The following is a 16,329-nucleotide window of genomic DNA, read 5'->3' on the forward strand; positions in this document are numbered from 1 at the left end:
ATGGAAGGTACATTGTTGGATGCTCTGTATCACACATAGTCCATATCTATTGAAATTATATTTAAAGTGAATTTTTTCTTTCACCTCAGGTATGATTTTTAGTATGTGCGCTTTGATGATGAGATTGAAATGGTGTGCTTGGGTAGCTTTGTACTGTTCCTGCATCAGTTTTGCCAATACTCGATTAGCTGATGACACCAAACAAGTAAGTGAATATAATTGAAATTGAAATCATTTATAAATATTTGCCATTACAAATTGATCGAAAGCTTTCACAAACTTATTAGAAAAAACGTAATGTTTTAGTTTAGCCTTTCAATTATGTTTGGAGACAAAAAATTATTTCGTCTTTATAGCCGCCGGCAGACATTTTGGCAATCCGGCAAAATAAAATTTCGCCGCCCTCCTTTCCCTGATTCGTCTATTCGATATTAATAAAATTTGAAAAAAAAATTTGTGTCAAAAAGTATGTCCTGTTTTATTAACTGACTGACTGGCTGCGGCTCTGTTCCTCTTAAATTTTTAGTTTTTGAATATGTAGAATCCAATAATTGAATTAATCAAAAAAACTATTTTTTCCCAGAAATTATGAAAGCTATTTGCACTGGTTGCTACACCAAAAAATACTAAAACAGTACACCATATTGTGAAATTTACTTTATTTGATTAAACTAATAAATTCCCAGAACTATAAATTTCAATTTTCAAATTTTTTTGTAAAAATCTATTTTCGCATATTTTTTCTCCAATGAAACTCCAGATCCTTCAGCTTTTAATATATAAAGATTATATAATTGAAAAACTGATAATTAATAATTTTCCATGTTTAATTTGTTGATTTGATAGTCAATAATTTAACAATTCAAAAGGTTACAGCAATTTTCATGATCAAGGAATTATAATTCAATTTTAATTTCCTTTACAGGTCCTCAGTTCCTTTATGTTGTCAATTTCTGCTATAGTAATGTCTTATCTACAGAACCCACAACCAATGACACCGCCTTGGGTTTCAATCATGAACTGAAGAAATTTTGGAAAACAAATTATTATAATATTTGGTTTATAGATAATAAACACCATAAATTCAATTAAAATGAAATAAGGAACTAATCTCTTATTGAAAAACTAACAAATAATACATATATTTCACAAATCTTATATGGTTGTGAGATGGTGCGAAGTACATTACTTGGATTTAATTCCATTCCTATGAAAAATATAAAATTAGTATAATTTACTTATTTATACAGTGTTATTCTTTCTATTCTACTTAATATATATATATAATTTTTTATTTACAACAAAACTTCAAGGTTTGAAAAAACGAAAACTAAGACTTCTCAATTGTTTATTTTCTCACATTTATTGTATTTATAAGTTATATAAAATGGCACTTTAGTAGCACACAAAAATAATCCTACAAATTCCAGATGACTAACTGATTAGTAAAATATATCTGCAAAAAGCTACTTCACCCTATTCTAAGTATTATTTTTAGATTGAAAGGGTACAATAAAATTATCACAGATTATTTACTTCACTAGCGAAACTTAACAAAATAACACTGTTCCGCTATTGGTAAACTGAACCATTATTTACAAATAAGGAAACCTTCATTGTTAATTTTTCTTCCTTGCTAGCACCTCATTTATCTTCATGAAAATATTTGCAATTCCATTGAATTATCAATTAAAATTCATACTTGATAAGTACAAGAATAAATTGGACTTTGGCCTATATACAGTAGTAAGACAAACTCACACCATCAGTGGCACTGAGAGTGGTTAATTATTGGTATAATTTCACATATAAATTATTTTCAGTTATTCTACAGACAGAAAATATTTCAATGAAATTTCTCCAATGTAAAAAATTTCATGAAGTATAACAAAGTAGTCTGCGAACCCTCTGTCAAATATTAATGACTTTTTTTATTCCATCTTTAGTTGAAAAATATACGTTTTTGGTTAGAGTTTGCATATTTTAAAATATGTTATTTTTAGTCGAAGTTCAACTTTCATTTGATCCTATGATTGAATTGATTCTTGCTATTACATTTTTAAGAACTGGTCAAGACAAAGATTATGTTTGGTAATTAGTAAAGCATGTTTGATTTACAAGTAGTGGATTTTAATGTCATAGTTACAGGTACAAATGGCTGTAGAAATATTTGCTGTAATTGAATTAATAGCGTACCATTCACGTTTCATAAAGTATAAAAACATGTCATTGCCCCATTAGATGTACTTCTAGGTGTACTAACTCGCCTAGATTCTTTTAAAAAAATCCTGTGGTATTTTGGTAAGAACAAGCGTATGTACTGATGGTAATATGTTCTCCAAGAATTAAGTACTGTTGCAATTGAATTCAAAAGATAATTTAGTTTACAAATGAGAGTTTAACTCAAATCTTTTGGAATACATATTTTTCATTTTAGTCTCTCAAAACTTCTTGCACTCTTTGTAGTATGTTTTTACATATATTTATAATGCAACATCTCTGTATTTCTGCACATCGTCAACGGAAGCGTTGCTCAAAGAATTCCTACTGGTCAACTTATCCATTTGTTTTTTATAAATTAGAAAGTCTGGTCCATCAAGTGGTCCGTAGTAAATTGGAACACCATAGTTTTCTATAGGTTGAGCATAAAATCCTGTACGGTTTCTTATGATATGGCTGTTTTTGTCGCTGCTATCTAAGGCATCCATAGAAGCAAACCTGGGTAGTTTTGTCCTCTGTTGACGATTGATGTTGCTCCTCAAGCTTAGGTTATAATTAGATTGCACCACCGAACTTTTTTCTCTCATTGGCGGTGGATATTGGGTCCATCTACTAAGTCTGTATCTCGATAAAGAGGTGTTATCATCTAAAGCTCTAAGGTCCATCATGGATTGAGATTTTTTGGACATAGGAACTACAACAGATGAAACTTGCTGATTTATTCGTTTTAATGCACTTTTCAACATTACAGAGTCGGTATTGAATACCAAGCCAAAAATTTGTAATCTTCGAAGGTTTTAGATAAATAGCACAGAATAGAGAGGTATTACAGAAGCGACACTCTTTGACATTTCCTTTGTTCTCGATGTAACCAATTTTGGTGACCTTGAAGAACTCTCAGAAGGCTGGTAGTTCTACATGACCACAGAATAGTAAATATTTATATTAAAACTTCTCAATTCTATGACATGGCGGTCCATTTAAATTACATTTGTATGATTACTGTATGATATTTGGGACATGACTGCGTATTGAATGGAAGTAGTAATTCTATTTCAAAATATTTTTCAGCCTAAATTTGTATTTCATTTCAGAATTTGAATTAATGGTAAGTTTCCGACTTTTATTATCTTACTTGAATTTCCTGAAATACAATAAAATCGCTTTTATAGAATACATTAATAATAATAAATAGTAATTTTATATTTATATCGTACTTGTGTCAAACGGGCAATGGACTCGAACACCGAAACACGTGGAAATATGTAAACATAACTACTGACAATATGGCGGTTGGGGACCATGAAAAAGGGAGAGTGTCGCTTCTGTAATACCTCTCTATTCTGTGTAAATAGTTGAAAGTATTACAAGTAGCACTCATTTGATGTATACTTGAGCCCAGCGATTCCACTAATATTAAAGATTCTGAAAAATTGAAGCAAAGAACAAAAAATGGAATAGATATGAATTGATTAATGGGCTATATAGTTCTCTGTCTGTGCAAGTCATAAAAACTTACACACAGAAGAAGTGAGGAAAGCACTGACGTGAAGTCAGAAGCTTTTGAGCGATCGTCATTCATGCGTCAATTGCGTATTTGGATACCATTTATGTGGTCTACAAAGACATAATTGACGGTTGCATGACAAGCGCTCAAAAGCTCTCGACTTCAGATCAATGGTTTTCTCATTTTTTTGATATTCTGTTTGAACTTTCTGTAGTTCTGACTCCAATATTCACACGAATTTTAGCAGAAACCTTGGAATTGTTATTCTACATATATCCGAAGAATTTTTATTTGTTCGGTGTTTGTAATCAATATTTTTTTGATATTCTTCTTGAATTTTCTATGGTTGTAGTTATGCGATCAACGTGAAATTCTGCACGGAGCTTGAAATTGTCATTTTTTAGCCAAATGCGAATTTTCATCTCGACCGAATCTGCAATGTTAAAACTAATAGGAAAACAAAATTTCGGACGCCCATGACCAGACGGACGGACAGAATCTAATATGATTTGAGTCCAATTCTAGCTCATAATTCGAAAAAATTATTGCTGAAAAACTCACCAGAATCATCGGGATCTGCTTGATTTGGCACAAAAACACTGGCATTGAATTCGCTCTGTGTTGTGAAATAGTAATTCTCTAGAGGAACATTGATGTTATTTGGCATGTTTGCACCATTCCAAATGTGCGAAGAGGGTAATGTCCTGTGAACATAATGTACGTATTAACTTTCCAAATTCTACGTTCTTTTTTTTTGTTCTACTTCTGCTATCAAAGGGTAGTCGGCACCATATATGAGAGGCTACATTTTTATTACGAAAATCTGCACCTCATAGGGTGCTGAAAATATAAATGAATATGCACAAATAATTAGAAAAACTTCTGGCAACAGAGGCTACATATGATGTTACACAACCTATTTACAAACAATGTTGTACCTACTTAAATAGGTACGAGGTCTTAAGAATATTCGAAGGTACCAACTGTTATACCTAGAATCTATTCTATATAACTTCCGAATGCTCTACTTAATGAAGTATTGATGAGTATTCGGTAAAGGTGATCTATTTGACTTAAATCTAGTGACCTGTGACCTTTCTGGCCATATTACAGATATGCGTCTTTCGACCCTTCTAGGTGAAAAACAATTGCTTTCAAAAGCATACGAAAAATAATCTGGAGCAGAATGTTCTTCTCTTTTGAATAAGCATGGAGCTTCATTAATTTTACTTTAAACAGCTCTATAAAAAAAACAAAAGTGTACACTAACAACTTTAACCGAATAGGTACTTATGATACCTACATAATGTTCAACTCTAACTAACGATTATAGTGAAACACAAGTTTTAGAATTCAGTATAAGAGAAAAAATAACCTTTTACTTCTACGAAATATTTACTTTACTGCTGAGGTGATTATGAGGAAACTAAAGAAGAAAATGAATTTCGGTGAGCTATTGGGTAAGTACTTGAAGAGTTTCATAATTCTTAAGAAGATATAGGTATAAAATATTTATAGATGAAACAAAGGGCTTAAACCCGTTATGTGATATCTAAGACAATTTTTTATCCGTAAAAAAGCCCTGGGTTAAAAAAGATTCACATCCCTTTTACCCAAAAAACCTGATCTTATCAGCACTAAAACTGATCGTAGTATCTTGATGTGAACGAAAAGTATTCCTTCTTTTATAAGGAACAGTTGTAGAAATGAAGATCAGATTCTTGTCAGTACAGCTTTATTGCTATCGTAATTGGAAGTATAGGGTAAATGCACTGGTTAGCCGACCGGCACTGGTTCTCGACCATTCCGTGATTTGAGATAAAATAATAATAAAAATATAGATAGTTTGCATAGTAGTGGTATAGGTCGAAGTTTTCGCGCTAAAAATTAGTTTATATAATCGTCTATCATAGAAAAGGGTTCTTTCTCGTCCTCTCTTAGAAAAGTGCTTCGTGATATATGACCAGAAAATAGTAATTATTTCTTATTTTAAATGAATTATGTGTGTATATTGCGTTCCATATCGACTATAAGATATATTTTCGAGTGTATATCAATCAAAAAGCAAATAAATGTATATTTTTTTGTTCAATATATTCGGCGGTCGCGAACTGGTATTGGAAAATTTTTATCTTTTATTTCTCGACCAAAGTGGTCGAGAACCAATATTTGTTACTTCAATAATTGTTTATTTCAACCGATATATTTCTGTTGGATCATTTTCGTTTTTTTTCGATACCGTGATTCATTTATATATCTACTTTCTGAATATTATGGCTCGTTGACACGGTGCGAGAAACCACGTGCGTGAAGGCCTCGAATCGTATTCGCATTCGAGCTCGAACCGTGTATACCAACCACGCGCGTGGTCAGTGTCACCACGTGCGTGCTCGAACGGGTATTATGCAGGTTTATTAGTTGGCGTTCGAGATTCGTGGTAGAACGTTGTTGATTGCTAAATTAAACAGTGTTTTTTTTTAAATTATGGCAAAGTGGAGTGAACAACAAATGTCAAACTTTATTCATTTATATGAAACTCATTCTTGTTTGTGGCAAACAAACTCTCCGGAGTACAAAAATCGCGACAAACGTCAGCAGGCTTTAGAGAATATCGTGGAAGAGATGAAAATCCCGAATTTTACAGTGAACGATTGTAAAAATAAAATAAAAAATATACGTTCACATTATTGGCTATTATTACAGCCAAAATTTCACTAACAACACACACACCTTGTAGTACCGAATTCATTCTTGCAACTGAAAGCTCGAATCGTGTCAACCAATTTCACGAATGTTCTTTCGAGATGCGAGTCACGAATGCTCTTCACGCACGTGGTTTCACGCGTTCGAGCTCGCACCGTGTCAACGAGCCATTAGTTTGCGACCACCGAATTAACGTTGAAACACTTATTTCTACCCTTTATTTATTCGCGGTCGAGAACCAATTTGATTGTTCTTAATTCTCGACCACTGGTGGTCGGTGTTTTATATTTTATTTACTCATTAGTTTCTAAATAGATATTAAGAGCAAAATAACCAAATAATGCTGTATGAGTTGCTATTTTGAAATATTTATAGAAAGTGGAAACTTTTGCAAAATAATTTTTGTTTCGTTCCGAGTGTTTCTTACTTGATAACCTCATCTGAAACCCATCTGAGTGATAGGTAATGATGTCGATGGTACGGTACGAAAGTAAGTACTTATAATCAGTCATCTCGCTCTAAAGTTTTTTATAAAATTTTTAAGTGGAGCGGCCACTATTATTAGTGGTCGAAAACTAACACAAAAATGGTCGAGAACTCTGCGGCGTGGTCGAGAACCGAAGGTTATTGAGATTTTCTATATGTTTTCACATTTCAAAGGTTAAATGCGGAAAGAACGCTAAAAATTATATGACAAATCATTTAAAACTCGCCAAAGAATCGATGAACACCAACACCATTAAAATTTGATAAGTTTATGTGTGAAAAAATCGTGCTCGAAATCGATGATTCTGTTAACTGGTCGAGAACCAGTGCATTTACCCTATATCCACTTCCAATATTATTTTTTATTGAACTTCGTAGTACATAATTAGTGATTTAATTCGATCGACAACAGATACAATATGGATATGATTTTGTTAAGATGGTACTAACCTCTTTATTCCTATGGAGTTCAGACTTTCCACCGATTGAGCATACGCGTTATTTTGGTAATATTGACTATTCAAAGTAGCTGATCCTTCCATTTGTACAGGCACGCCTTGGACGTTGAGTTCCCTCAACCTTTTATCGACTAGTTCCTCATCTTTCCACATTGTAAATAAAGATTGGACTAGCACCAGTTGGACAACGTTCACCACGATTCTCACAAACCAGCATATTAATTCTGTCAGTCCGTAGAGACTTTGTACTTTCTGAAAAATATTAATTCGTGTTTTAAATATACAAATTAAAATTTTCATTCTTACCCAATACTGTACACTCATGTAGAAAACCAAGCCAGCTTCTGGAAAGGTGAGTATTGTTACTGCAAACATCCATGCTATGAGACATAAAGTATTTTTCTGAAAAGAAATATCTTTATTAAAGCATTGTTGTTCAGCTCAGCCGAAAATAATGAGATACATAGTCGAAAAAGGAGGAGCAGGTGTCGTTAGGTCGATGAATTAATAGTGTTTTCAGTAGTCATCATGCAGTGATTACAGGTCTTTTTTTGGAAGCATTTGTGGGTTGTAGTCCTTATACTGTGAGTAAAGTAGTTCACGGCCAAGGACAAATTAGGGAAATAAAAGAACGGGATAAACACATATTTTCAATTTATTTCCAACCCACAAAAAATGTGTGAAGAAGATGATAATTTGTCTAATCGATTTTTTGGGTCGCTGGTCACTTGGGTTGTTGCAGGTACTTTTTCGTCGGTCTCGGGAACAGATGTGAAAATCTTTACTCTTCTCGTCGTTGTCGGTGCTTGTGTTGAACATATGTTGTAGTTGTAGACTGGTCTAGACTCAATTGAATTATTCGCCCTGAAATGCTGAGTTTTATGGGCATTCAGGCTGTTTTTCATTCGACCGTTAGCCTTTCTACGGATCCCTTAGACTTGTGACTTTGATAATACTAGGTTTGTACACCGAATTCTTCAGTTCTCGGACTTAAAATATTTTCGAAGGAATCGATAGATTCCCTACACATTCTTTAAAAACGGAGAAAGCTTAGTGACTGGAAAATCTGCAGTTTAGAAAACTAGCATGTGCACTAGAGTGCCTGCTCGTCTTACAAACATTCTTTCGTACCCCTACGACCTACACGATAATGCGTGCGGTTTGAGCACTCAAGACTGTGACGCTTTTTGAACGATATGGATATTCAATGAGATAAGAGGAAATAATAAATCATAATGTGAATTTTGCAGTGTCATTTCAATTCGCCCCTGAAATTTAGAACTTCATTCCTCATCACAGTTTACCTATATCTTAAGAATCATAATTTATTTTCTCGATACCGAGATAAGAAAAGCTGTATTGGCTTTCGCTAGCTAAGAGATGGCGTCGAAGGCTGTGAAAGCCTACCAGTGACTGTATATACTAGTAGTATATACAGTGGAATACAGTGCATACAGTGACTGTATATACTACTAGTATATACAGTGTATACACTGTATGCAAGCCCATCCGTTCTACGTCAAAGTCACTACGCTCCTCTATATGGAGACGAAGGTGTATATCGCAGGAACTACTCAGTTGCCATACCGAGGATTCCATCAGTGGTCCCGCGTTGCCAAAAAGCTATAAAATCTGTTCCATTCTGAATTATTAAACTTTAAAATGAAATACTTCTCAATTGGGGGAGATCTGAATAGATTGCAGAAAATAAAAATAAGTTTCAAGCCTTGATAGATTCCATGACTTTAAATATTGGTATTTAATAATTAATTTTTCTTCTTGTAAAGTCCCTTCATGGAGTATATCGAAAACGACGAGATATTGGGATGGTTATCAAATTTAATGATTATTATTGGAGACCATTGGCTTGGCCTTCAAAATAACATGATCTTACTTCACTTGATTTTCATTTTTGGGGTAATTTGAAAGAAAGTATACAACACCTATGTAGAGTAAGAATTGTGGCAACGCGAAATAGATTCCAATGAGATAAAAGAAGCGACGGATGCATGCAGTTCATTACAGGATATTGAAATTTCAAAATGTTGATGGCAATTTATTTCAAAAATTAGTAATGAACATGTAAGCTATACCCACTATATTGTTTGAATTTTGATAAAAACATGCTGCATCCATTGAAAGCCATTTCCAATTCTTTTCAGAATAATCAATACCTAGGTATAGACATTTCCATTTGAAAAATACAATTTTCGGTATATTTGCAATCAGCGGAAATAATAAGAGTATTAATGTATTGGACCTGTCTGAACTAATATCAAAACTATATACAGGGCGGTTCACAATGAAATCCCGTATTTGCAAGGCTCATAACTTTTGAAAGGAATGTCATAGAGTGTTCAAACCTTTTGCATGATTTCCTCACCTATATTCTCAAGTTTTTTCTTAGATAAGAAATAAATATCTCATCGTGTTTATTGGAAAAATTAATTGGCCAAATGATATTACTTACGAAAATATTTAGAAAACGACAGTTGAGTGCTAAATCCAAAAAGAAAAAAAAGAGATCAGTGGTGATACCAATATTTGTAAGAAGTGGCACTGTCGCTTCTTCGATTTTATTTTAGATCGGTAGTATATCATCTCTTATCTGATGAATTTCCAGAAAATCCCTTTTTCAGGTTACCATAAACTTCCAACCATCCTACATATTTTTTTAACCTCGGTGAGCAATGGTCATTGTGTTGGTATCCTTGGTTGCTGTTACTTTTACTCAATGCCCCCAAATCCACGTCTTCAAATAATTGAATAACAATACAAATCAACATTAGATAAAAATTTCTTACACAATTGTAGATACTTCGGTAGGTATGTACTCAATTCACCTCAATCTAATCAAATTTGTGTATGGTTTCGGTGAAATATTCGTATGTAGGTATATATATGTAAGTCTCACTTTCTAAACTGAATTGAATCGATTAATTAAAACTTCCTGATATCTTCATAATTTACTGTTAATAATGAAATTTTAATGCAATCTGCATTCTAATTCTACACTATCATCTTAGGTACCTGTGTCAAATTTTACGTCTGCGTTATAGATAAAGAGTATAAAGAAAATATAATAAATAATTAAACACATTTTCCGGGATCGTATATTAAGCATCATCAATTTCGATTCCGAGTCTATTTCAACGTTTTCTATCCCGACTTTCCTTGGCCTCTGTGTGATCTTTCAGATGTTTAGAGCTTGTTTTGATAGACTTTGTTACTGTGTCCCAACTCCCAATGCCACTTGACTGTTAATTTTTAGGAATGGTCCGTCCTCTCTTGGAAGATTACGGTCCCTGTCATATACACCTTTCATCTCCATAGCGGAGCATAGTATAGTATATCCAAAGTCCCTTGGAGGAAGCTGAATACTTCGATTATACAAGGGTTGTCCAAGTTTCCAGAAATTCCTTTGGTACCAGTGAATTTATTGCCTAGCAATACTTTCAAATAAACTCCAGTATTCAGCGGATCGCGGTATCCACTTCAAAGAGACATCTATGGCAAAGATTTTTTATGGTCTAGTTCAAGTAACTTTGGATATACGATATACTATACCTTTACCGTTGACCGCTTGGGTTCACGGAGGATATGAAAATGCGGACCCCAGGCGCTTTCGCCATTTTGGAGCTTTTTTTTCACCGTTAATTAATATGGATATTCACAAAATATATTGATGGTGATATGAATAGAATGTAAAAGTCCTTATTCATTCTCTTGTCTCTTCACTTTACTTATTTTTGCACTTCGAAATGGACTATTTTCATCAAAATGACTAGGTTCATACAGCATGTGAGTTGTGATCCTTATACTGTGACTAGAGTAGTTCACGACCAAGGACAATTTAAGGAAATAAAAGAACAGGGTAAAAATACTTATTCAATTCATTTTCAACCCACTAAAAGAGTTCGAAGAAGATGATAATTTGTCTAATCGATTCTTAGGGTCGCTGGTCACTTGGGTCGTTGCAGGTACTTTTTCGACGGTCTCGGGAACAGATGTGAAAATCTTTAATCTTCTCGTTGTCAATGCAAGTTTTGAACATATGTTGTAGTTGTAGACTGGTCTGAACTCAATTGAATTATTCGCCCTGAAATGCCGAGTTTTATGGGCATTCAGGCCGTTTAAGATTCGACCATTAGCAAAGCCCTTCTACAGAACCTTTAGGGGTGGCAATTTATTTCAAAAATTAGTAATGAACATGTTAGCTATACCCACTATATTTTTTGAATTTTGATAAAAACATGCTGCATCCATTGAAAGCCATTTCCAATTCTTTTCAGAATAATCAATAGGTGTAGGCATTTCCATTTGAAAAATACAATGAAAATGAAAATCTTTAATCTTCTCGTTGTCAGTGCAAGTTTTGAACATATGTTGTAGTTGTAGACTGGTCTGAACTCAATTGAATTATTCGCCCTGAAATGCCGAGTTTTATGGGCATTCAGGCCGTTTTAGATTCGACCATTAGCAAAGCCCTTCTACAGAACCTTTAGGGGTGTGGCTTCACTAATTCTAAGTTTTTACACTGAATTCTTCCGTTTATAGGATTTTCGTTTTCGGACTTGAAATATTTTCGAGGGAATCGATAGATTCCCTACAAGCATAAAAGAAATGGAATAGATTGAAAGAAATTGCAAATCTGCTATTATATGTATAGGAACATGGTAATAAAAATGAAAGAATAATCAATTCAATTTATAAGATATGCACAATCGTTTTATTTCTATGATTTTACTACAATCCCTCGATTTTTCCCCTTATAATGAGTTGAGCGTATCGGTATTTGTCGTTTCTCAAAATGAGGCCCAAATAAGATGTTTTACGGATCTCTATAAGTTTGAATAGATCACGTTCGGTCCCCAACTTGCGTTTCTATTGTAACAAGCATTATATTTCAGATTTCCATTCCCAAAGTGCCGATAGGGAAAATGCGGACAAAATGACATACTGTTTTGTTTTTCAATCATATATTTTTAGTTATTGCAATAATACTCCCATTTTGGTGCTAAATACTAACTTTGATTAATTGTTTTTAAGTATTATAAGCTGAAAATTGAATTAAACTACAAAAATAAAAGATATAACAAATTATTTTGACTTCTAACAAAATCCATTTTGTCCGTATACTAAGGGCAAAATGACATACTAGTAATAGACATAATGAAAAACTTAATATTTGAATGCAAAGTTCGAAAATATGAAGGTTTTGGTTCTCGAGACAGTAGCATACGATGTATAAGCCCAGTGAAAACACCGCATGCAACGCAGCCACTGTTCACCAGGTATGAAACGAAAAAAAACGTCATTGCAACAAATGCAGGGGCAGTCATCTACATCTTCATTTTTATTATTAATTTAAAATGGTTCAGTGTCGAATTCTTCATCGTCAACGACTTTTTTATTTTTCAACGGCCTTGTTTTTTTTACCACAGGGTTTTTTCTATTATTGAATAATGTTTCAGTAATTTCTTGTTTCTTCTTCTTGGGTGGATTGGTCGCAGCAGATTCAGCCTTGGTTTTGTCCAAATAAGGCGTTAACGTGCATTCGCAAGCTTTTGGCTTTCTTATGCTTTGTCACTGAGGAAGTGGTGAAAGAATTTCAATTGCAAAGGATATCGTATTTTATACATACCATACGTACAAAAAACATACGATAATTTCACGTTATATCGCGTATGGTCCGTGCAAAATGAGTACAAAACCACAAGAAAATGCGCTCATTAGTTTCACGAGAAAATCAATCAACAAAATTCCATATTATTTCCAAAAACATTTTTTCTTGACATGTATCGGACAAAATGACTACTACTATGTCGTTTTGTCCATCAGGATGAGGATAGTATGTCATTTTATGCGGTACATACTTTTTATGATATTGATGCATAATTTCAAAACAAAACTAATATCCATCTTAAAACTTATACATATTATTACGTTATAACAGTACCAACAAGAATACATCAAAAAAATAACGAATATTGTAATGACACTTTCCAGAAGCAATTCAGAAACCAAGTGAACAAAAAAAATTCAACCGACCTAAATACATTTGTAGCTATTGCACCAGTGAAACAGACAGTAGGATGTCGATTTCTTCGCTGGATTGCCATCATCACTAGCAGAAACTGAAAAACTATGAAACCCCGATCTATACTTTTGAACACTTTTGAAAAAATCTAAAAGGTCATTTTGTCCGCATAAGTCGTTTTGTCCGCATTTCCCCTTTAAGTTTGGGTGAATGATTAACGAATCATCAATAATGTCCACAGAACATCAACTCTCATTCTTATAGCCTACGACAATTTCAAAATGTAGGAAGAAAAGAACAATGAACTGAATGATTCATTACAAATAGGTACACTAGTTACCCTTGAAACATATGGGCTGAATAAATCAATGCATGAATTCACGGATTCTGCTCAACAAATGAAGAAGAAGTCTTCATAATTACCCGAGTGAATAATCACGTAGGTATTCACGTATAATTACAAGCAGTAATAAATGTGCATTGCCGATTGCAGGGGCGGATTTGGTTAATAAATCTAAGCTGACAAGAAAGCAAATTGTTTTTACGACCGATAAGTTCTATTAACGAAATGACCGTATGAATAATGTGGAAACTCCTGAAGTTAATGACTGTGTTGTAATTAATTTGGTGCAGGTCAGTGTTGTAACGCGGGCTCTCATTTTTTCAATTCAATTTCATCATGAGGTTTCAATGGAAACAGGACAATGAGATTCATGCAAATGGATGAAGGCGTCACAGTTTAGTTTCAACAGTATTATGACGAAGACAGTGTGAATTTAACTGAATGGTTTATTTTATTCTTCACTCCCCAGTGTACCTTCTGACTCACGATCCAATCCAAATGCCCATATCAAATTTCATTGAAATCAGACCAATAGAACTCCAGAATTTCACGATTGTGTATGAATGCAAATCTTGGTCATAGTCCATTTATTTTAGCAATAGCATGACGTCAGGGATCGATGAAAAATATCGTTGACAAACTGTCAAAACAATACTTTTAATGCTTACAAAACAAATTTTAAGATTCTATTCCGAACGTTTCATTATATAGTTATACTGGAAGAATAATCATGATTCATACAAATTCTTATGAAACCAATGTGCTGATAAACCTGAATATAGAATGTAACAGCTCATTTCGCGATGATTCTAAATATGCGTCAGAGTTCGAGCGCATTTAATATTATGTAGGAATTTTTTGTCAGTTCTCTTTTCCATGTTCTTTATTTTCATTTCTGAATGAATCATTATTCATATTATTGCAGCATTGTTGCTAACCAATAACCATAGGGGATTCACATTAATCTGCAAATAAATATTGTCTGGATTCTGGAAAACTCTTCCAATATAATATTTTATATCAGGTGTAGTAAAGAGAAATCCATTATTTTTCCAATAGATGGTTTTCGTTATCTGTATCTTGCCTTGTATGAATCCGATCGGGTTCCACTGGATGGCGTTAGAAAGATGAGATTTCGTACTACAAAACATTTTCTGACAGTTTTGTGATTAGTTGACTCAGTTTAGTTTGGGCATCGCGTCAAAGATGAACACTAGCAAAGAGAAAATAAGCTATATTTCACAGTTTATCATCGATAAAGGTAAAATGCGAACCAGGCGGCTGAAACTGTAAAAAGTGTTTATAGTCCTGATACCAGGGCCCCCGCAACCGCGCGTTCAACGCGTGCACCGCACGCGGGCGCCACTCTGAAGGGGCGCCAAAATCTCTTATAGACCGCATGAAAAACCGAAAGACCAAAGGTTTTTGAAAAAGTTTTTTTTTTATTTTTTCAACAATTTTCAACGTGCAAAGACATCTTTTACACATCCAAACAAGTTCCCGAACCCGAACGTCGCAATCCCCATAAAATAACCTCGGCCACAGATTGCAATTATACGATTCTTTTCGAGTAAACAAATCATAAACAATCATCCCTTTGTCGGTACGGGATTTTTTTATGGACCACCTGCACCGGACGGCGGGCATCATTTCTTCGATCTTCACTAAAACGCATATGGTACACATAAACAATCATAAATACCCAAGCAATAGCTTTTAGCCAGGGGAATTACTGAAACTTTCGCCACCATCTGTAGGAAAAATACTACAGGTTACAGAGAATTTCTGAAACTACCAAAATCTGCTTGCTATGCTATAACAGCAGAAACCTATCCAAAGAATAGTCATTTTGTTTCGAAACGTTTAGGGGTTGAGGTCAAGACGCAAAAAATTAAAATACTCAGATAATTAAAAAGATTTGTATTTGGTGTAATTGTGGTTTGTTTTACTGTTTCTTGTTGTGATTCAATTAAATTTTATGAAATGGTAAGTACCTATCCACATACAGTATTAGCATTTCTATTAGTCTATAAAATTCGATATTTTTTTTTCTGTTTGAAATGGTGCACATCCTAAATTAGCCCATACCTATATACTATAATATTATTTTTATTTGATTCAAATAGGGAAGTATTGTTTGTTATCGTGAAAAAATTGAATCGACTTTGATATTTTGAATTTGTTACCTTACCTGGGGCCACCATCATATTATACTCAATTTTTTTTTTCAATATACACCCTGGATCTGTATTATTTATTTGATGTTCGTAGCCGTTTGACATTCTAAAAAAATTATATTTCACCTTTGCCAAAAATTAATTATTATAACAGGAACAGGGTATGTGCTTCAGATCGGTCTTAACTTATTATTATTATTAATATTAACTCCGTTTAGGTTTAAAGGCTCGGATTTAAGGTTTAAATTCATAAAAATGAAAACATACGGGTTATTCTCAAAGAGATGGCGCAAAGTAAATCATGGGTGAATGTCCTTACCAATTTTGGATCAAGTTTTTCTTAAATTCTAGGAGCCATACAAGAGAAAACGACCTTCTGGTGCAAAATTTCGACA

At 33.7% G+C, this 16,329-nt stretch overlaps 1 protein-coding gene across 1 annotated transcript in view; it reads right to left on the minus strand.

Moving 5' to 3' along the window:
* Nucleotides 1-1,331: 1,331 nt before the first annotated feature.
* Nucleotides 1,332-16,329, minus strand: part of LOC123671189 — a 34,894-nt gene continuing 19,896 nt past the window's right edge. The window contains exons 3-6 of the mRNA XM_045604907.1: nucleotides 7,681-7,776; nucleotides 7,367-7,626; nucleotides 4,289-4,431; nucleotides 1,332-2,914 (exon numbers count right to left, since the gene is read on the minus strand). Of these exons, the coding sequence (XP_045460863.1) occupies nucleotides 2,484-2,914; nucleotides 4,289-4,431; nucleotides 7,367-7,626; nucleotides 7,681-7,776 (930 nt within the window). The 3' untranslated portion in view covers nucleotides 1,332-2,483. The remainder of the gene's footprint in view (nucleotides 2,915-4,288; nucleotides 4,432-7,366; nucleotides 7,627-7,680; nucleotides 7,777-16,329) is intronic.

The sequence above is a fragment of the Harmonia axyridis genome, chromosome 1 (assembly GCF_914767665.1).
Source record: "Harmonia axyridis chromosome 1, icHarAxyr1.1, whole genome shotgun sequence".
Taxonomy (NCBI): Eukaryota; Metazoa; Arthropoda; class Insecta; order Coleoptera; family Coccinellidae; genus Harmonia; species Harmonia axyridis.